Source organism: Eumetopias jubatus, unplaced genomic scaffold (assembly GCF_037043125.1).
Source record: "Eumetopias jubatus isolate StellerSeaLion01/CBP00866 unplaced genomic scaffold, mEumJub1_p1.0 scaffold_6, whole genome shotgun sequence".
NCBI classification, from domain to species: Eukaryota; Metazoa; Chordata; class Mammalia; order Carnivora; family Otariidae; genus Eumetopias; species Eumetopias jubatus.
In genome coordinates, this window is record NW_028274812.1 from 14,774,247 (window position 1) to 14,798,047 (window position 23,801).

General features: G+C 35.0%; 1 protein-coding gene across 1 annotated transcript in view; it reads left to right on the top strand.

Moving 5' to 3' along the window:
* Positions 1–23,801, top strand: part of SYNE1 (spectrin repeat containing nuclear envelope protein 1) — a 454,522-nt gene that overhangs the window by 117,405 nt on the left and 313,316 nt on the right. Inside the window, exons 6-11 of the mRNA XM_028103363.2 lie at positions 2,773–2,865; positions 3,931–4,109; positions 9,608–9,804; positions 12,909–13,018; positions 19,520–19,627; positions 22,705–22,842. Coding sequence (XP_027959164.1) covers positions 2,773–2,865; positions 3,931–4,109; positions 9,608–9,804; positions 12,909–13,018; positions 19,520–19,627; positions 22,705–22,842 — 825 coding nt within the window. The remainder of the gene's footprint in view (positions 1–2,772; positions 2,866–3,930; positions 4,110–9,607; positions 9,805–12,908; positions 13,019–19,519; positions 19,628–22,704; positions 22,843–23,801) is intronic.

A 23,801-nucleotide genomic window follows, 5' to 3' on the forward strand; every position in this document is an offset into this window, starting at 1 on the left:
GATGAAGTGAGTTAGAGGCTAATTATGGAAACAGGAGAATTGAGCAAGTTTCGTGCCCTGTCTGGAAGATGGAAATCAACATTCAGTTCTAGCTATAGTTGCCTCAGTGAAATGCAAGCACAGGGATCTCAGATTTCCCAATTAAACAAGAGAAGTCAGCAATCTGGATTTTTATTAAAATCTAACTATTTATTTAAGTTATTTATTAAATAATGCAGGTAGTTGGCTAACTATATCACTGGTTAGAATGACTCACTCGACACCTCATTGTAGAAAGCAACTAGCATAAAGTGGCAATGCATCCATTCGTTAGGTTTTCCAATTTATCAAGAAAAGGTAGGGATCTGGAGTTTTAATTGAATTTTTTTTCGAAATTTATTCCCAAATAATTGGAATATTTTTTGGAAATACCTGTGGGCCTTGTATTAGTTTGCTGTGGCCCCCATAACACTACCACAGACTGGATGGCTTAAATAACAGAAATTTCTTTTTTCACAGTTGTGGAGGCTGGAGGTTTAAGATCAAGGTACCAGCAGAGTTGGTTTCTTTGTCTCTTCCTGCTTGCAGACAGACACTCACTGGCCTTTCCTCTGTGTGGGTGCGGAAAGAGAGAAGGAGCTTTGGTGTCTCCTTCTCTTCTCATAAGGACCTCAGTCCTATTGGATTAGGGCCCGCTCTTATTACCTCATTTAATTTTAATTACCTGCTTAAAGGTCCTGTCTCTAAATACAGTCACACTGGGGGTTAGGGCCTCATCATGTGAATTTGGAGGAAACACAGACCAGTCCATATGGGCTTCTGGCTTGCAAAATCAAACTTCCCCAGATTACCTGGGCCACATACAATTGTCTGGTACAGGATTCTCAAACATTGGCATGCATCAGAATCAACAAAACCTAGAGATCTTGTTAAGGCAGATTCTTGAGCTGCACCCCCAAGGTCACCAGGTCAAAGGTGAGGTCAATAAATGTGATCCCATTCTCCTTCTGGTTTCTGGGAATTCTTCATTCTCTTTGAATGTCTCTATTGCCCATCCCCCACTCCTAGGCTATTAAGAATTTAATAGGATAAGTTCATAAGCCCAATAAGAGTAGGCTCTATGGAGCCTTAACTCCACTGATATAGTTGATGGCCCATTATAGAACACACAGTTTTTAAGAGGAAAAATAATTGTGGAAAGCATTTTTTCTTCAGAAGTTGAGCAAGATATCTTTAGGTTCTATCATAAATTCAGTATATTAACTTCATGGTACATCTGGAGCTGGATTGAGGTAGAAAATTCAACTTATCATTTTTAAAAAGAATGATATATAAGGAAAGATAAATAATCTGCCCTTCATGGAATGCATTAATCTTCTGGTTATTAGCATGTATTATATATCTGTGCCCTGTGGATACTAAAATGGATGTGGAGAAAATTCTGGAGAAGCTGTAAACCAGAGTAATCAAAATGGTTATGGACATTGCAATAGGTTCTGTCATAAAAGGTTAAAAAATGTGATCTTTATTTTCTACAAACATGTATTATTTGTCTCATGCTGTGCTAGGTTTAAAAGAAATAGACACATAAGCTTGCAATCTATGGAAGTTCTCAATATTTTTTTTCCTGTCTCTGAACCTGATGAATGAATTTCACCAGTGAGACAAAATCCCATAGGTATATCTCAAATATATCTCAAATTATTTACAGTGATTTTTGTGCTAACTTTTACTCTACTAGTAAATTTAAACTAATTACTCCAGAGTAAAGTATTTGTGGGATGATTTTGCATCTGATAATTTTTTAAAAGTAAGCCATTTACAAACTTCTACCTTTATTATTAATAACACATCTTATTCAATCTTGTCTGAGAATTATTGAGCTAGAAATCTAAGGAGCACTTTATTTTTTTTTTCTAATTTGTTTAGGGATTATTGAAAGTATGGTGAGCAGTTGTTAATTGTATTGTTCTGAGAATGGCTGAGATAGACTTACCATACATCCGTTTTGCTGGGACTTAGGAAATAACATTTTTAGTAGTTGGGAAGGCGTTAAAATAAATAATTAGAGACAACTACAGACAAGTTAACATCTCTCCTGAATGCTCAAAAGTCAGGAACTAAACCCTAATGGTCTCTTCTACTTTATTATTTCTTGGCTTTCCTCTGTCTTTACAATGTATTCCCCAAATCTTGCTCTAAATTTACTACCTACATTTTTATTCTCTTTGAAAGAATAACTCTGATTTTTAAAAATTATTTATGTGTGTATATCATCTTCTCCCTTTGTTTTTCATGTCAGTCCATGTACAGAGGATCACCGGTTAGTACAAATTTTAGAATTTTTAACTCCTGACTTTTATAGGTAAAAGAGAACATAAGTTTCATGCTATTTGGTAACAAACTTCAAAGTAAGTGCATTTTCTTAAACTACTCATCACAGTTTCTTTTAAGTTCCAGTCAACTTCTGAATTTAAAAAATAACCTTTTTTTTTCTGTGTGGTGTTTTGTTGGTAATTCCTTGCATGATGTCATATTTTTTCAAATTTAAACAATTTTTTGAAATTCATTCTATAGTTGTTTTTATTGTGTGCCCCTAATGAATGCTCCTGAAATTTCCACTGAAACCATGTGCTTGTTTGTTTTGATGGCTCACCCGACTTACTCTTGTTTATCACTACATAGGCATGACCAAATTGTCCAACTGATGTCTATTAAAGTGCTAATTATTGCATAATTGGGTGGTCTATAATCTTCTAGTACATTACTAGTACAGTTTTTCTTTTTAAACAGATTAAATTAGTCAACATTAACTCCACTGATATAGCTGATGGCCGACCTTCAATAGTTCTTGGATTGGTGTGGACCATTATTCTATATTTCCAGGTATTGTACTATAGCTCCCTTTTCAGTTGATATAATGTCATGGATGGAGGTAGTGGTAGAAATTTTAATAGTACTCTCATTTGCCCTACCTTTGGGGTTGATTCTCAAGTGAGCAGAAATTTGACTTTCCATGTATATTGTTTTTTGTTAGCAGAAAAATTTCCTCTTCTTCCCTGCAAAGATGTTATACATGGTACTCCCACAAAGAACTGTGACATAGGTGCTCCATCTGAAAAATGAGCAGGGCACATCAGAGATGAGATATTGGTGTAGAAAGAGTTCAGGAAATTGTTTTTTTTTTTTTTTGTTCTCTGGAAGGGACCAGTTTTATGTTCCCATTAGACATTAAGGGGAGAAATGAACTTACCATTCCATCTAGAATAATTGTTCTAGCCATTAGGTTGTTTATTTTTTGAAGATTTTATTAATTTATTTGAGAGGGAGAGAGAGAGGACAAGCAGGGATGAGGGGCAAAGGGAGAGGGAGAAGCAGACTCCCCACTGAGCAGGGAGCCAGACACGGGGCTTGATCTCAGGACCCCGAGATCATGACCTGAGCCCAAGGCAGACACTTAGTTTTTGTTTTAAGACTTTATTTTTTAGAGCAGTTTTAGGTTCACAGCAAAACTGAACAAAAAGTACAGAGATTTCCCATATATCCTGTGTCCACACACCATGTGTAGCTTCTCCCATAACCAGCATCCTCCACTGAAGTAATACACATGTTACAATTAATGAACCTATATTGACCCATCATTATCAAAGTCCATAGTTCACATTAGGTTCCCTTTTGGTGTTGTATGCTCTAGGAGTTTGGATAACCATTAGGTTTTATTTTATTCATTCATTCATGTGTTTAACAAGTGTTTATTACTGTGTACGAGTTAGTTTTAGATGCAGTGGAAGTCGGAAGAAGAGTACAACATCGATTATGCCTTAAGAACTTACCTTGTCAATGGTGTTAAGGGCGTGAATTTAAATCACTTTTAGTTGGAAAAGTAAAACATCCAAGGAAAGAAGAACAAGATAATTCTTATGTTTTTGCCACCTGTTAACTCATGAACAGATTGAGGAGTTGACCAGCAACCTGCCACAGCTGCAGTCTTTGTCAGGCAGCACATCCTCTGTGGACAGCATGGTTAGCGCTGAGACCGCCAGCCCCCCAAGTAAACGGAAAGTGGCCACCAAGATCCAAGGAAATGCTAAGAAGGCTTTATTAAAGTGGGTTCAGTACACAGTAGCCAAGTAAGTACCAAGAATTTGTTTAAATTTGAAGCCCTTCAATAATTTGAGTTACCAATTTATTACTGAGTGCACCTGCCAATATTGTGAAATTTGAAGAGACATTTGAATGAAGGGCTTTGCTTCAGGCTGTTCCATTCTTTCCTTGAATTAAAATATAAACAAAAATCATCACTAATACTCTAGGAAAATGCTGTAATCAACCTAATTCCTTTGTTAATCATGTGATTGGGCCCAATTGATTTATTTTTAACACACACTTTGGTCATCTGAGGAGTAATTCTGTTGAGGTCATTGTTTGGACTTCCTGCTTTTATTAAATAATCTTTACACAAATAAACTAGAGGCTTAAATGTGATTATCTCTTTATAAGACTGTTGAGTTCTGTTTAATAATAATGTGAACTAAGGTCCACATTCCGAAAGAATTGTTTTTGTTTCCCAAAACTTTCTAGCAATTTTATTTTAAAATTCTTTTTCCTTGGGTCTCCTCTTTTATCTGAAATGTAGATTCCTTTGTCAGCTTCAGTTTTATGGATTGTGGATTTGCTTCTGGGCATAATAAATTTACATGTGTGTACATTCATGTGATAATGCTAGATAGAAAATTACTACTCTCAATGAGTATCTTTTCATAGCACTATCAATAGCATTTTCAGCAATTTAAAAAAATTGAGCATACCAATGTTTTGTCGTCAGATGTGGTCAGTGGTAGGATCTCTTCATGAAGAAATTGTGCTTTTCTATGACTTCCTAAATGACACGTCAAATTAACTCACTTTCTGTTTTGTTTTTGCATGCCTAAATCTAATCTGAATCTTATTCCCTACTTCTGGAAAGTAGTTTTAAACAAGTACTTATCATTATAAAATATTGAGGCACTAAACGTAGGGAGTGCTATTTTTTTTTAGTTCTATTTTTAAAGTGTTTGAAAAGCAAAAATAAAGACAAAAATTAAACATAAAGAAGATGTAATTAGTGATACTATTTTGCATCTTTTTGTTTTAAAGTGTGTTGGTGGTTTTCTAATTTGGGGTATATTTTTATGATTCAACTTGTAGTCAGAAATATTTCTGAAAGCAAAGCTTTGTGGCTTTTTAGAATCTGTAGTAGAAATAAAATGGTAAAAGCCTGACCACACTGCTGGTATACTGTTTGCATTCCATTGATAGTGGCAGTTACTAATCTCTTTTGCAGCTCAGTTGGGCAGGGAGAAGAAATGTGCTAGGTAGGAAGAGACAGGTGACCATATGCTAGGACATTTGTCATGATACTATTTAATAAAACTTCATGATAATATCAGTGTGATACTCTCCCATTGCTGAAAAGCATTAAATTAACCAAAAAATAAATTGGTTTCCAACCAAAAATAAAATATTACAGTAGCTTAAAGTAAACTCAAATTTAATGCTATTGGAGTTTTTCTGCATTGGTTTTGTTTTACATATGGTGTGTTAGCTTTCAAAAGATGTGCAAGGGTCTAATGATAACTAAAAGTCATTCCTGCAACTTACATGTGTGTAACATCAGTGGAAGTTGTATTTTCCTTATCTGTATAAATGTCCAGATTTCTGGATCCAAGGCTTTTCCACCCATCAACATATCAGTGAGATCCATTTACTTTATAGCTGCATCAAGTGTAGAGATTTGGGGAGATGACTGTTCTCTAACATAAAAATTCTGTGATCAACACGTGATTCCATTATACCTACCAGATTGTTGATAATTTTTCTAAAAGTTGCTTTTTTTTAATTTTTTATTGTTATGTTAATCACCATATATTACATCATTAGTTTTTGGTGCAGTGTTCCATGATTCATTGTTTGTTCATAACACCCAGTGCTCCATGCAGAACGTGCCCTCCTCAATACCCATCACCAGGCTAACCCATCCCCCTACCCCCCTCCCCTCTAGAACCCTCAGTTTGTTTTTCAGAGTCCATCATCTCTCATGGTTCGTCTCCCCCTCTGACATACTCCCCTTTTCTTCCTCTTCTGTTATCTTCTTCTTTTTCTTTTTTCTTAAAATATGTTGTGTTATTTGTTTCAGAAGTACAGATCTGTGATTCAACAGTCTTGCACAATTCACAGCGCTCACCGTAGCACATACCCTCCCCAATGTCTATCACCCAGCCACCCCATCCCTCCCACCCCCAACCACTCCAGTAACACTCAGTTTCTTTCCTGAGATTAAGAATTCCTCATATCAGTGAGGTCATGTGATACATGTCTTTCTCTGATTGACTTATTTCACTCAGCATAACACCCTCCAGTTCCATCCACGTCGTTGCAAATGGCAAGATCTCATTCCTTTTGATGACTGCATAATATTCCATTGTGTATATATACCACTTCTTCTTTATCCATTCATCTGTCGATGGGCATCTTGGCTCTTTCCACAGTTTGGCTATTGTGGACATTGCTGCTATAAACATTGGGGTACACGTACCCCTTCGGGTCCCTACATTTGTATCTTTGTGGTAAATACCCAGTAGTGCAATTAAAAGTTGCTTTTTTAAAAATACTATCCCACTATGTGTTTTTCAAGAAACTTTTTACCTCCCACCCTCCACCACTCCAGCAACCCTCAGTTTGTTACCTGAGATTAAGAATTCCTTCATATCAGTGAGGTCATATGATACATGTCTTTCTCTGATTGACTTATTTCGCTCAGCATAATACCCTCCAGTTCCATCCACGTCATTGCAAATGTGGGAGGGATGGGGTGGCTGGGTGATAGACATTGGGGAGGGTATGTGCTATGGTGAGCGCTGTGAATTGTGTAAGACTGTTGAATCACAGACCTGTACCTCTGAAACAAATAATACATTATATGTTAAAAAAAAAAAAGAAGATAGTAGGAAGGGAAAAATGAAGGGGGCGGGAATCGGAGGGGGAGACGAACCATGAGAGACTATGGATTCTGAGAAATAAACTGAGGGTTCTAGAGGAGAGGGGGTGGGGGGATGGGTTAGCCTGGTGATGGGTATTAAAGAGGGCATGTATTGAACGGAGCACTGGGTGTTATACGCAAACAATGAATCATGGAACACTACATCAAAAACTAATGATGTAATGTATGGTGATTAACATAACATAGTTAAAAAAAAGAAACTTTTTACTTTTTATGGATAAAAGACTTTAGAATCTGTACCCATTTCAGTATATGACATGTTTTTAAAATAATAATCTGTGAGACTCTGTGGTCTGAATGTTTATCAGTCTCATAAGACTGCCCATGACAAGAAAGGACAAAACATCCAGTAAACACCAGACATGTTATCAGAATATATTCACTGTTTTTATATAAAATTTCAAAATATGTGAGAAATAAATAAAAACTCAGTAATGCAACATAATTAAGCCTTCTCTATTTTTTTACCAACTTTATCTCCTATCACTATATACTCTCAGACATGAAAGAATTAAATTGTAGCATATCTGATATTTGCATACTTCATTTTGAGATGTCTAGGAAGAACAATTGTATTTTAAGACAAAAATTAATAAGATAATGAAACAAATGAAAATTTGTATATCCAGGTCCATTCAAAATGACTTGAAGTAAGTATGTATTAGAGGTCAGAAATGCCTATAAACTGGATATACTTCATCACTTCTTTAAGTGATGTGTCCAAGTTTAAGTTTGTATAACTCCTTTAAGTGACATATCTAAGTTTTCCTAGATTTTGTATCCGAGATTCTTAAATGAGAGGTTTGGACTAAAACTAAAACTTTTTAGGAATATCACCTAACTGCTTTGATCTAATATGAAACATTATAGGTGTGCATGTGTGTGTGTGTGTGTGTGTGTGTGTGTGTTTTCAACAAATATAGAAAAAGAAAATGTACTAAAACTTGAAAAATTATTCCAACATCGTAATATTTAGGGAAATATTTTCTATATTTTTGAAAATATCTGAAACAACAAGTTGAAAATCAGAAAATATCTAATACACAATGAATATTTGCTAGCTAATTGTTTATTTGCACCCACCTTATTGTGTTAAAAAATAGTTTGAGGTGTCTGTGAATACAAAAACATTTTCAAATGAGGAAATGTGAGCAAAAGGAAAATGTAGGTGGAAAAGTAAGATGAAGCCAGGGTAAATGTACGAATTGAGGAGTTAACAAGAGCACACTGACCCATTCCACCTGTGTGGGTATTTGCCCATGTGTCAGACATTGTCTGAAAATATTACATGCATACTACCAGAGACAGGAACTCTGAAAGAACTAAGAGGAGATACAGGATTACTTTATTATTACTGGCATCTTACAAAATTGTTTTGAAAATATATATTTATGAAGCCAGTGATGAGATACAATGATGCTGTTTTCAGCACAAGACATTTTATGCAAGCTGAATGTACATTGGTAGAAAAGGATTTAAAGTGACTCTTAAGTTTGCAGAGATAAAATTTAAGGGCACTTACCAACTTTGTATATTAATCAATGTATCAATCAAATCTACCTTATGGTTCATGGAATTCTTGAGAATATAGTAAAAAAGGGAATTGAGTGATATTACCTCTGCTTCATTTAGAAAGAACTATAATGAGACTAATTTTTTTTAAAAGGAGACTACCAAGATATTCATCCATTGAATGTCACCTAATTGATCACCTTCAAATGTTCTATACTTAACCAAGGGATGCTGTTCAAAGACATCGTTACAAGTTCCTTTTGGAGCTGCCATTATATATAGTTGATAAGTTACATGTAAAAAAAATTCATTGTGTGAGCTTGTATCACTTTTATTTTTAACAACAAACTATTACTACCAACTTGAATGAATTCTTAATTATCATAATCGGCTTTGAATTAATTCTATCCACCACAGAAGAACAAAGATTTGCCACCAAGGGCATTGCTCTCAAGGCAATTCCAAAAACAGAGTTTAAAAAGCAATTTGATCAAACAGTTTGATCAGTGAGGTAGATGGAAACTTGTCTGAACTTATGTGATGTGTAGGCTCCTGTGTGACTGATTTAGAGATATGATTACATCCATTTGCATTTGTTCATTCTAAAGTATTTGATATAATTCAGCCATATTATCTTAGTATGTTAATACCTGTGCACATACAACACACTGTTGTTTATCATTGTCATTGGAAATGTGCTAGATACTTCTTCAAAAGTATACACTGATGAATTACTATCAATTTTGGTGTTTTTATAATTTTCTCTTTTTATTTTGCAAGATATGTTTTCTCTATATTAGTTTCCTTTAAAAATTTTTTTAAAAATTTTACATTGAATATCTCAATTACTGAAAAGTCTAATATTGAAGATTCTTAAGTATGGAACCACAACTTCTCCCGCTTATCTTGTTACCCTCTAAAAATTTTATTTTGCCTAATTTTTTTTAAGCAGCTAACTGCTATAACTGCACATGAGTCATTGCTGAGGACTGGATTTTGCATTAGTCCTTGAGGACAGTGCATGTTATCTATTCAGAATGTGACATTATTTTATTTTATTTTTTTTATCACATTAAGGCAGATGGGAATAGAAGTAAAAGACTTTGGGCGGAGCTGGAGAAGTGGAATCGCCTTCCATTCCATCATCCATGCCATTCGACCAGAACTAGTGGACTTGGAGAGAGTGAAAGGGAGACCTAACCGGGAAAACCTGGAGGAGGCTTTCACTATTGCTGAAACAGAACTAGGAATCCCAAGACTACTGGATCCTGAAGGTAAATGGAGTAATTGTTGGTTCTTGCACACACACTTCAAATCAGTAAGTTTCTATGTCTTAAAGGCAGAAATTACAGATGATTTCCGAAACCTTATCAGAGGCCAGAAAACTTTAGAAAAGCAGGAAGAAATAGTACTTTCCTGCACTGATTTTCTTTTGGAAAAATATTCACTAGATATGGGAGCAAAATATAGTTCTGTTGCTCCAAACAGCACTTTGACGTGGGTGGTGTCAGCCAAGTGAAGAGTAGTAACTCCATATAGTAAGGGTGGAATGAAAGCTTTAGAAGTGTGCATGTTAAGGGGAGGAGGGATGCCCAGGATGAAAGAATTACTCTGTTTATATAACAACGAATCGGAAGAAGTAAGAGATCATTAATAATCGGAGATCATATCTTTAAAATGTCAGTCACTACGGGTGCCTGGGTGGCTCAGATGGTTAAGCGTCTGCCTTTGGCTCAGGTCATGATCCCAGAGTCCTGGGATTGAGTCCCACACCGGGCTCCCTGCTCCTTGGGAGCCTGCTTCTCCCTCTGCCTCTCTCTCTCTCTGTCTCTCATGAATAAATAAATAAAATCTTTAAAAAAAAATGTCAGTCACTAGAAACTTAGAAATGTTGATAACCATCCAGTGTTCCAGTGTCAGTTGGGAAAACCACACAAATGCTCGACTACTGTTTTTCATTAGAATTGTCTGGCACCTTTTTGGTAAGGCTGTGAATTTTAAGACATTATAGAAGTGGATTAAGCTCTTTCAAGCCTTCAAAAGACAATTTTGATGCCTTTAATAAACTTTAGTAAACTGAATAAATTGTTTGTTATATTGACATAAAAGGATTAAAAGTGAATTTTCCAGGGGTGTCTGGGTAGCTCAATTGGTTAGCATCTGACACTTGATTTTTAGCTCAGGTCTTGATCTCAGGATCCTGGGATGGAGCCCTGCTTCCAGCTTTGCACTCAGCAGGGAGTCTGCTTCTTTCCCTCTCCTTCTTCCTCTGCCCCTCCGCCTGCTTACTCTCTCTCAAATAAATAAATAAATCTTTTTTAAAAAGTGAATTTTCCAAATGTCACAAGCAGTTTCTTATTTGGGTTGGCAGTTATGGATATTTCTATTAATGAATGCGGAAGAGTAAATAGAGGGGTGCCTGGATGATTCAGTTGGTTAAGCGTCCAACTCTTGATTTCAGCTCAGGTCATGATCCCAGGGTCATGAGATCAAGCTCCACGTCAGGCTCCATGCTATGTGTGGAACCTGGTTAAGATTCTCTCTCTCTCCCTTTACCTCTCCCTCTCCCCCTGCAATAAAAAAAAAAAAAAAAGCAAAGTAAATACAATGAAAGCAAGTTCTTTTTAAAGATGAGATTTTAGAATGAGCATGTCTAACTCTAAAACAGTGTCTAAATGGAGACACTTGTGCCTCCAGGAGTAAGTTACAGATACCTACAAGTCCCTGGTTGGCTTTCCTGAGATGAGAGCAGAATGGAGATCTCTTGCTACTTGAGGATCCTGCTGGGGGTACCCACAGATTCACTAGGATGGCCAAGGGCTTTCCACCTTATTTCTGTGTACACATGCACACACACACACACACACACACACACACACAAGTCAATAATGTTCAGCTCAAGGAGAAAGCCACACACACATCCCAGCCCTCAATTTTTTTAGAGTAGGACAGCAAGAGGGTATAAACGATTCTTTCATATCCACTAGACTAGAGAAGCTTAGTGTTCCCTTTGATGATAGAACTGAGGTTGCCCAGATGCCAGGCTAGCCCAGATATAAGGTGACCTTTTGTTTTCCTAATATGAACTCCACCCTCAAAAAGTTATTGATCTTAAACTTTTTTAATTAAAAAAATTAAAAATACAAAAATAAAGAAATTTTTAAAAAATTTTAAAAAGGTTATTTAGCAAACCAGGATGTATAAACTTTTAGGAATATAGATTAAATAGATCAATATGTATTACAACAATTAGTTTATGATTTAGTTACACATATATTTAAATGCTGTATTACTGTATTAAATCATGTTAAATGTTTTTTTCCACTTTCACATCTCATGAAAGTTTTACTTGTTCTTCACGTGCATCTTCCACATCAGTGATTTTGTCGTTTCTACAATCACCTTTGAGTCATCCAGTGCATTCCAGAATACATGATCACTGTTTCCTTTGAAGTCTTTTGAGCCGTAGCACTTTTTCAATCCTGCATTGATAGTTTGTAGAAACTATATCTCAAATCACAAGGCACATTACAAAATATTAGGGCAGTTTATATTTTGGTTTCCATGGCTTTTGTTTGTTTTGTTAGATATTTGCAAACTCCAAATGTAATCACATTTTCATTGCCTTTAAAAGGGATAGTCAAAGGTGATTTAAAACATTCAACTCTTTATATGTTGCAGTCTTACCCCCTATATTTCTATAATGATTAAATTTGTTTAAATATCTTTGCTTGATTTTTATTGGTTTTATTAGTAAACGTCCGTACACTTAAAAATATCTTCTCAGGCTCTGTGTTTCCCTCAGAGTACTTGACCATTCAAAGTGTAGTAATTTAGAGAGAATCATGCACAAGGAAGAGGCTATCCAAGGAATTGAACATAAGGCATCTTCCTCTTTTCTAAAATAAAACTTGTGGGGGCAAGAGGGAACTTATCTATATTTGTCCAGATACAGTATACAAGCTCTATGGGCACGTCATTCTGTGCCACACCTGTAAGCATTTTTTACTACCCGCTCACCCCAGTTCTGAAATTTACATAGTATTTATGTTTTATTAACAACACAGAATGTCTGAATAACCATAAAGTGTCTCAGATTTTTGGTGAATTATTGTTGATATTATTTAAATGAAACATGTATTACTTTCCTAAAGGTTCGTAGTTAAAATGTGTCATCTTTCTGCATCATAACATTCCCATCACGTATCATCCAAACTAAATTGGTTTGCCCTCCCTCACTATCTTGAAATATTAATTCTATTTTTCTTTTGCATTTAGGACAGTGTCTTTTGGCATATTAGCTAGATTTCAAAGTTTGTGTTATTAAAATATAAAGAAGGCTAATTAACCTATTCATATTTGGTTTTGGTTGTTCCAGATGTTGATGTGGATAAACCAGATGAGAAGTCTGTTATGACCTATGTAGCCCAGTTTCTGAACCATTACCCTGACATCCACAATACAGGCACTGATGGGCAAGAGAATGATGTAAGTATTTTTTTTCTTCAAGCACTGATAGCACACTCAGTGGTAGTGACTTAGATGTTTAACATGGTGCTTTCTAAAAATTAAATTTGAATGCTTTATTTTATTTTATTTTATTTTATTTTTGGAATGCATTTCAAAAAGGGAGCAACTGAGTAAAGAATAGGTATCACCAACTGGGGAAGAGATTACAGGGAAAGATTTTTCTGATGTGCATGTTGGATATGTGAGAGAAAGCATTATTAATGATAAATGCTGGACATAGAGCACTGATGAATTAAAACTGAGGAAAGATAGACTTGTTGGGAGATTCATTTAGTAATGTGAGGATTGAAGTAATTTTATATTCATCATGTCATTTGTGCCTTTACAGCTTGAGTCCCCATATTCTGTTTAATCTGAGAAAATTTATTTTTGACTTTCAGATTTATTATATAAGGCACTACTCACAACAAACACATGGAAGTAAGGCAGACTTGTAAAAGCCCTGATACTCTGTGATTAGATTTTTTTCAGCCTCTCAATAGTTTAAATAACATTTTTATACTGCGCCACTGACATATGTTCATTGTCATAAAAGAGAAAAAGTAAAAAAAAATGGAAAAAGAAAATGATCCGTACTTGATCTTTTAGAGAGACCCTATCCTAGAAAAAAATTAATATGTTAGTGTATATTTCCAACATTTGTCTATATGTATGTAGACACACATAATATTTTAACAAAAACAGAATTATAGTACACATACAATTTCATCTTTTTTTTCTGTTAACATAAAAAAACTCTTCCTATACCATTCTTTCCAAGACATCATATAGATATACAATAATTCATCCAGTTTTAATTGTTGAAAATTTCTGAATTTTTACCATTATAAAAGGTGCTTCTATGAAAAATTCTGTAATACAACATTGTTTTATGATTCTTTCTTAAAAGTGGAATTTCTAGGCTAAAGTGCATATAGATTTTTAATGCTTTTTGAAATTTTTTTAAAAAATTTTCTGTAAAAAGTTTGTCCCATTTTACACTCGAGCCAGCACACCAGAATGCCTATTTTCCCACACTTTAATTTTTTTTTTTAAGATTTTATTTATTTATTTATTTGACAGAGAGAGACATGGCGAGAGAGGGAACACAAGTAGGGGCAGTGGGAGAGGGAGAAGCAGGCTTCCTGCAGAACAGAGAGCCCGATGTGGGGCTCGATCCCAGGACCCTGAGATCACGACCTGACCAAAGACAGACACTTAAGACTGAGCCACCCAGGCGCCCCTATTTTCCCAGACTTTAACAATGGATATTACCATTCTTCTAATTTTTTAAGTGTTATTATTATTTTTTAATTATAAAGAGGTGGGTTTACTACTGAATTTAAAATTAATTATAAGGCAAAATGAGAGACAGAGAGAAATAAATGGAATTTTCAAGATGTGTTAAAAAACCGTCTGACTTCATTGCTCAGGTCTCAACTAGAGTTTTCAAAGCAGTTTGAGAGTATAATAAAGAGAAACAAGAAAAACAACAAAAAACTTTGTATGGTTTCCAAACAGATTTAGAAACAGGTCTGAGAAAGGAAAAGGCCAAGGGCTCATAACCCCAGATTTTCAAATAGGTGAAGGTATTGCACTAATAGAAATCTGTGACTTCATAAAAAAGTAAGCAAAACATCGGTAACTGGTGTTTCCTAGGTTGCTTGGATGAAGTTAACTTGGCATTTGATAGAACTATGTTCGTTTTTTTTAAAACTATCATTTCAGGAAACCTGTTTTGTTCCTTGACAGGATTCAGGCGCAAACATTGACCACCAGAGTAACTTACCCATAGTCAGCAAAGTAAATGTTTCTAAGAAGAACCGCAGGAGGCAAAACCAGACTTTCTGTACAAATTCTAGCATAGACGGATGCATGTGCTTCGGTGTCATTTGGGGTTTTCTGGGTTTTGAGAATATAATTTGTTGTAGATGTTGCTGTGTGCATAAGAAAACTCCATTAGAAAGCATATTAGACTAACCCCATACAGCTTAGAGAAAGTCAGCTTGCATCTGATTTTCATATCAAAAGTCCTTCTGTTACCCAATTGGATTTATTTCTGATCAAGTTTCTGAGTTTGTACTGTTTTAATTTCTCTGACATTAATCATCTCCCCAGATGAGTAAACTCTGTGACTGGCAGTGTCTGAGAAACAAAAGAAGGTGCTTTTGTTAATGCTCATGAGCAAGAATCGAATGCCAAAACTCATCAAGATTTGAAAGACACACATTCCTGACATAAGCTTGTTAATAGGCTTTACTAAAGAGGCTTTATTATTAAGAGATTAATTTCATTATCTAGAAAATAAATTGATTTTTTTTAAAAAGTTCCCTCTATCCCTTCCTGAAAAGAGAGTACATATGATTTCTTCAGGGTTATTTCAAAAATTAATTTTGAGGAAAATATATTATAAGCTTTGCCCCTTTTTAGTGTGGCATTTGTAATGGAGGGCATATGCATCTAAAAATGAATATTTTCAATAAGAAAAAGGAATTTTATGTATTTTATATATTTTTCATTTGCTTAATGCAGCTAAATGGCCACCTAATTTTTTCTGGTGAAACTTTAAGATTTTATAGGTTACACACATTAGGGCTATTGATGCCATCACCTCAAAATACTTAGTATTTGTCTAATCAAGTCTTAGGAAATAATTCTTTTAATTCACTTTTAAAAAGCTTGGCATCACCCTGTCTCCCAGGCTTCCATTTTTTGGTGAATTTGAATGCTGTATCCTCTTTATGAGTTTATTTAAATTAGATACTTTATAGATACGATTTTTAAATGTGATTTTCTTATTGGAAGTAGACATTGCTATGCTTTCTTACTCCAGCCAATAAAACTGATCAAGTTTTTCCCTAAAGGTGTTCTTGAATAATTAGCACTCAATCATAAATAAATAAAATACGCCTATTAGTTCATCTCTGTGAGCTATTAAACTTACAGTTGTTTGTTCACTCATTCCTTCTCCTATTGCAACAACTACTACTGGCTGCTTTGAGAAGCACAGCACCATCTTAATTGGTATAGGGGTACAGAGATGCATCTTATGAGTGTATTTAAGAGAAAAGAAATGAATTAATATACCTCTTCTCTACATAGTTCACCATTTAAAATGGTTAATATTTCAAGCTATAAATATTTGTAAAATGTAAATATTGCCAAAAATTAAAACAAAACATCAAATACTAGAATACTACATTGCCTTATTGGATTTGAACATTTTGATGCTTTCAAAAGTTATGAAAATCTCTTAAAGTAACTATACCCGTAAAATTATCATCTATTTATTTATGGACAGATGCCTCTCCATTGTTTTTTTTTCTTGTTTCCTGTATAATTTTTGTCCTGATTTATATTATTTTTCTATATATTATCTTTTCATATTGTTAGGAAATACTTCCAGGTTTTCCATCTTTTGCAAATTCTATCCAAAATTTTAAGGTAAGATTTAAATAATCTTGAATCAGTGACCTCTTTCAAACATCCTACGTTCCATAGCTTATTAGCCATTCCTTTGCATGTATATGTCTTTATATACACATTTCTTTTAATGCATTAATTCTGTTATTTCCTTTTCCTTTCCAATAGAATAAATAACATGTAAGTGTTATTGAATGTTAGTTATAGTCTAAGCCACTCGCATGAACTAATCTTTAATTACAAGATAGCATCAATTAATTTCTTTTTAATAACACTAATAAAAGGAAAAATTTATAATAACTATGGTTTCTTTGTAGGTAACATGAGAAATAAACAAAGCTAAAGATTTATTTTTATATGTTAACATATTAAGCGGGAAATTATTATTTGAAAAAAGCTAAGTATTCATTTAGTTTGTATCCTGAGTTTTATCACATCTCTTCTGCTCAGTATTTGGTCATATAGTTTATTTAGTAAAGTTCATGACATGTGGTAAGTGCTCAGATATACTTGTGGAATTAATGATTATGAGTTATTTCCCAATTTCAAGTTGTCCCATACTTTTCCATCTTTCTTTATGTTCCATCTAGGCTTGAGGTTAAGGATCTATCAACAAAGTAGACTTCATGCCAACACTGTAATAACAATTAGAAGTAACTAATTTTATATCAAATATTAAATTAATTTTTATTTCATGCTCCATGAATCATGAGTTGATGTACACATAAACCTACTACAGAACATATAAAGATGCCTGTGTGTATGTTTGAATGAAATAGAGAGAAAGAGAAAAAGTCATGAGAATACTGGCCATTTAACTGCCTGGAGTTTAGGTGGTGGTGGTGCCTTTTATAGGCAAATAGACACCCCCCCCCCCCCCCCCGGTCTTTGAATGCATATAAAAGTTAACAGTTGAAGAAAAGCCACTAGACTAAATGGACTCTGGGAATCTAAATATTGTTTGGACAATATCTCCTCTTAAAAGGAGAATGTTGAGTGTGTAAATAGCTACATGCTTCTTACCTTATTGCAATTTGCCTGACACTGCTCCACCCGCAGAAAAGTCATTTACTAGATGAACTCTAATGAGGTTATTTTAAGAACATAATTCTTTCTCTTAGATGACTTTGTGAAGTAATTTCAGTTGGTGAAAAGCAGGTCCTTGGAGGCTCATAGTGAGGTCCTATGCTCGCTTCGATGATCTTCCCCCCACTTAGTAGTCACACTGGCTTTTGATACCTTGGAGGTAAACCAAGAGCATTTAGTTCTTCTGAGCTCATAAGGATGTGCCATTGGTGCTTTTATGGGCATGATGGTCAACCAATAAACCATGTGCCTTGGTCATGTTTATCTGTTCATTCAGAGGAGCCATCTTAGAAAAGGCTAAAGCTTTGGAGTTTTGGACTCCTGTTCCATTTCTTTCTCTACTTACCAATATTACCAATCATTTATTCTACCATTATATATTGAGTGAAACTGGGTGCCAGACACTGTGTTAGGCTAGAGAAAAATAAGATACATAAGGTGTTTGTACTGTGGGTGGAAGGGAAGAGACAATTAAGTGGACAATACAAAATAGTGCTTTTTCAGTGAATATTTGAGCTCAGGTTGTTACAGGATCAGAGAAGTGTTCTCAAAATGTAGTCCCTAGACCAGCAACGTTAGATTCACCTGGAAGCTTCTTAGAAATACAAATTCTCGTCCTCTACCCTAGACATCCTGAGCCAAGGAAGACTGAAGGTGGTGCCCAGCAATTTGTTTTCAGAAGCCCTCCAGGTGATTCTAGTGCACACTACTGTGTGAGAACCACTGGCACAGAAGAGGGACCCCCAACGAGACTTCTGGGTCAGAAAAAAGCTTTCTAGAGAGGTTGTGTCTGAGCTGATCTCTGAAGAAGGTGTTATCCAGGGGAAGATGTTTTCAGGCAGGATAGGATTGCTTTTGCAAGAGTGGAAAGAAAGAGAAGGCATGGACCATGACAGCACTGTGGGCCAGCCTCTGTGCTAGGTGTGCTGCACAGGTTATCTTGAATTCTCCCCCAAACTGGAGAAGCAGTGTGTGAGGTCTACTCAGATGATGGCGCAGCAGTAGAGAGGAGGGGAAAAAAAAAAAAAAAAAAGATATGTCCAAAGACAGAACTGATGCTTGTCAGAACCAGAATTTGGAACCAGTTTTGCCCGCCTCCATGGCCAGCACTCTGTCTCCTCTGCCACTTAACCTGTCATCAGTCACTTCATCTGTGTCACAGGGCTGTGATCAAGTGAGATGCCGTAGTTGGAAGCTATTTGTCAGTGCCAAGAACCATGTTAAATGTGTTTTTGGTTACTTTGACATTCTTAACAGATAAGAAATCTTGTGAAAAATTAGGATATTTTTCACTAAATTTGTGCTGGAATGGCTTGTTATTATTTGTGGAAACAATGATATAAATCTTTTTTTTTTCATGTTTGATATGTGAGTGGTAGCCTGGATGCATTCATTCAGGAAATATTTTGGTAAATATTTATAGGTGCTGTGTTACCAGGGTCTAGTAATACCATATTGAACAAAATAAATATTTTCTGTCATAGTGGAGCTTATGTTATAATACTGAATAGCATTTTTAAATAATACTAGCCCACAGTGTTACTGTGACTGTAACTCCTTGGATTCAGTCAAAATTTTTCTCATCCGGAATGGTCCTCTGGGGTACAAATGACCTTGGGTTAAGAAGCACCCCCCAGCCTATGTTTTCAGTCCTATTCCAGCCATTGTTCTTTCTGAGTATTTTTGTATTTAGGATATTTCCTCTTGAGTGCATTTTCTTAATTAAATTACTGTTTCTTGAGGAAAAAAATGGAGGTAGGTCATTTCAGTATTTAGCAAGATAATTAAGCTATTTTTCTAGAATTAACTTTTCTCTTACTCTCCAAAAGAGGTGAGGGAGAGGAGAGAAGTTTTTCAGAGACAATTGGAACTTATTAAATATTCAGTGCATTCTAGAATCCACCAGTTATTAATCAGCAATTAAGTCAATGCATAGTTACTAATAAAATTGTAATTTCTGCTGGTTTCTAGAGAGAAGACAGGCTAATTTTGAAAGAAACAAAAGTTTGGATAGAACAATTTGAAAGAGATTTGACAAGGGCACAGATGACAGAATCAAATTTGCAAGATAAATATCAGGTAATGTATGAAAAAGATTTGTTTCTTAAAATCCTTTTTATAAGTAATATTAGTATATGTCATTTAATCCAAGTTTATCTTTCAAATGATATTAATGAGAAAAATCTTAAAAGAAATAATATGTGTTATCTTAAGTTTGCATGTAATTTAATAATTGTATTTCTGTGTAAATAGGTAGTTTTAAAAAATTTAAGACATTTATATATTGTAATATGATTGCCATTGTAGAGATAATTAGCACCTCTATCACATTGCATAAATATTTCTTTTTTGTGGTTGGGATAATTAAATTCTAGTCTTTTAGCAAGTTTGATGAATATAATACAATATTGTTATCTATATTCACTCTAGGACTCATTTACTTCTCGTTGCAAGTTTGTACACTTAAATAACATCTTTCATATCTCCCCGCCCTCACCTCCCATCCCTTGGTAACCACCATCTTCTTTGTTTTTATGAGTTTGGCTTTTTTCACATAAAAGTGATGTCGTATAGTGTTTGTCTTTTTCTGTCTGCCTTATCTCACTTAGCATAATGTCCTCACGATCCATCTGTGTTGTCACAAATAGCAGGATGTCCTTCTTTCTCACGTTATTTATAGGTCTCTCTATCTATAACATCTCCTTTATCATTCATCCATTAATGGGCACTTAGGTTGTTTCCATATCTTGTCTATTGTGAATAATGCTGCAGTCAACAAGGGAGTGCAGATATCTCTTCAGTATCTGTTTATTTCCTTTGGGTATATATACCAAGAGGTGGAATTAGTAGTTTTCCAATTGTGTGTGTCCAACCTGTATGTTGAGCTCCGAGGCTTCATGACTTTTCTGGAACTCAGAGTCTTATAGATGACCCCAAGGACAAACATCTAGTCATTGTTTTTCTACAGCTCATGATCTTATAGTTGTCGCATAACAAAAAATTCCACCAAAAAATGACTTCAGTGCCAAACAGAAAACTACTACTGAATAAGCCGTATCTAACAAAGGCTTGCAACATGACTCTTTGGAGTGGGCTCATTAATGGGATCAGTTTCTATTGCTACCTGCCCGGTTCGACACTGTTGCTCTCAAATTGAGGCCGCCAAGGTTGTTTCTGTTGTAGTTCCCCCAGTTTCCTTATCCTGCTGTTACTTGGATTTTAGATTTCAATTTTCACATCTCAGACACAAAATCTTATAACAGGTTTTCCCATTAAATTGTGATTTATTGTATGCAGCATTGACGTTTTCCTCCTATTTAAAATAGTATTGCGGGCACCTGGGTGGCTCAGATGGTTAAGCGTCTGCCTTCGGCTCAGGTCATGATCCCAGGGTCCTGGGATCGAGTCCCGCATTGGGCTCCCAGCTCCTTGGGAGCCTGCTTCTCTCTCTGTCTCTCTGTCTCTCATGAATAAATAAATAAAATCTTTTAAAAATAAAATAAAATAAAATAAAATAGTATTGCATTTTAGTGGCCAAACTATAATATATCCTGGTCTGCATTATAATTTAATCGGTTTTGCTACATAAAAGGGAGCAATGATAGGACACTCAACATGGCAGATGATAAAGGATTTAGCTGTTGGCATTAGTGTGTGGATTTTATGTAACAATATCTATAAAGTGTGCCTGAATTCAGATGAATGGTGCCATCAATATTATATTTGTTGAACACGTTATATGTTATTTGCTTTGAAACTTAATGTAATATTTCTTTCTCAAAAATATAATTTTCTGGATGAGCTTCATTAAAAAAATGATTAAGCCAGTAAATTGAGACTAGAAATACAAGAACAGAGTGAATATACTTATTAGACCATTGGTGAGTTTTAGTTTGGGCATAAATTATAGAAAAATCAAGTCCAAATTATGAAGCTACCTGTTGTACAAATGTTATTGTATAAAGGGAAGACAAAGGATTAGAAAAGCATGAAACAGAAACACTCCTTTCAGGCCCAAGATGATCAGCTGTCTCTTAAAAAAAAATTAGGGACCATCTGAAATCTGAACATAGGAAACATTTTCCTCATCTGTGTGTTTCTTACATAATCAGCATTTTCTCTTTCTACTTATCAGTCAGTAGTTCATTTTTCTATTTTTTTCATGCATAGAATTCTGTGGAACGAAATTGAAGGCCAAATTTATGTTTTGGTATTTTTGAGTTATGTTAAGTTAGAGGCAATGGAAGATAGATGAAAGTTGTGGTAAAATATTTACTCACCGTCTCCCCCCAGTGTTCTTCATGTGAACTTACATGTTTGTTTGACATTCTTTCAGATGTGTTTGTAGGGACATTCGCATGTTCTTTAACATAATTGCACATTTTAGTGGTATTTTCAATTCAATTTGGACTTGGAGTCTTATTTAAGGATGTGTTAATTTAATATATAATGTAGAACTTTAATTAAAATCACTAATTCTTAAGGTTAGTGTTAGATTTAGGGTTAAGTCTACATATTTTAAATTTATGTTAAACACGATGATAAAAGAAATGATACAATAATTAATATTTTAATGCCATAAAGTTAAAGCAAAATGTTATTATATAATTGAGATCCCTTAAGTAAACCTCTTTACCCAGATTTAAACACAAATTTAGATATCTTTAAATCAGTATTATTTAGATGTATATAATTTCTAACCTAAATTATTTGGTATTTTGAAGTAAAGCAACTATTTTGATGATTAGCATAGGTTTGTATTAGTATTTACTATTATTTCTTGAGAGCATGGACTGGGACATAGATTATTTAACTAGAAATGAGAAATCTTAGGTTTTAGTCCTGCCTCTACTACTTGTTCTTGCCAAGTTACCTCTGGGCTTCCTATTGTAATAAAAATAGGTCACATCGATGTTGTAGGGTTATGGAGAAAGCCAGAGGAATGATGTGTAGAGAGCGGTTAGCATGGGACCAAGCTCATCATCAGGGCTTGAAGAACGGTAGCTGCTATCAGTATCATGACTGTCATCATTATTACCAACAGCATATATTGAGTGTTATCCCAATATAAAGGATTGTTATTTAGGAAATGTGGTTTCCTTTGCGTTTGCTGTTTTTGACTCATTTCCATGTCCTTGCTCTTTTTCCTCTTTTAGTCATTTAAGCACTTCAGAGTTCAATATGAAATAAAAAGGAAACAGATTGAACATTTAATACAACCAGTACATAGAAACGGTAAACTGTCACTTGACCAAGCGTTGGTAAAACAATCCTGGGACAGAGTGTCCTCCAGGGTAAGTTCTCCCATGATTAATTTCATTAAGGTTGACATCATTTAGTCAAGAACATTTTCCATCGTGTTTTTCTACACAGTGAGTTTTCATCTGGTCCTACAGCCTCTTTCTGAGGAAGGAAAGGTTTACCTGTGGGAGTTTTCCTTTAAGTTAGTGGAAGTACTTGGCTTAACAACTCTTCTGCTTTTGCCTGCCCTATACGTAGTTTCCCTGTTGAGTAGATGATGGATTGAAATCCTGAAAGACTCAATTCTGGGTCATTTAGAAGAGATGACTCACCCAAGAATGGAGCCTCAGCAATTTCTCTAAAGTTTACAACCAGGTTTCATCAACAGTTGGTCATCCTCCTATATTCACATTCATTTTTAACAGTCTTTAATTTCAGCAAATTTTATCCAGTCCTTCGTGAACCTGAAAGAAAACTGCTCAGTAACTTTCATATTAATACTCAGCAAACTTAAAGGCCAAGATATCAAAACCTCTGAAACTTCTGTCATTAATGGGAATATTTGCCTTGAACTTACTGTATTTTCTTCATTTTTATAATCTAATCTTTTTTCCACAAACTCTACCAGAGAATAGGTTAGTTCCAAGCACCTCTGATGTTCCAGTAAGTCAGGAAACACTGCTTAAGAATTGGATAAAGTGGTAGAAATGAAATAGTTAGAAATTGTACTATCATAGAAAGAATCCTGAATATTCTGCTTCCTCCAGAGATGACTGGATGACCCTGATTTTTCTGGACCTGTTCTCATGTGGGAGGTTTTAAAGGATACACATCAGCTATTGTATAACATCTGGATCCTTGAACATCTCAGCAAACCCAGTCCCTTCCCTTTCAGCAAAAGTCCTGAAATTGAAAATCAGCAGGGGCTTTATGCTCTTCCTATAAGAAGAAAATTGTTTAATTGTTTAAGCTCTCAATAATGTCCTTCCATGTCTCAGGTGTATTTTAAGTT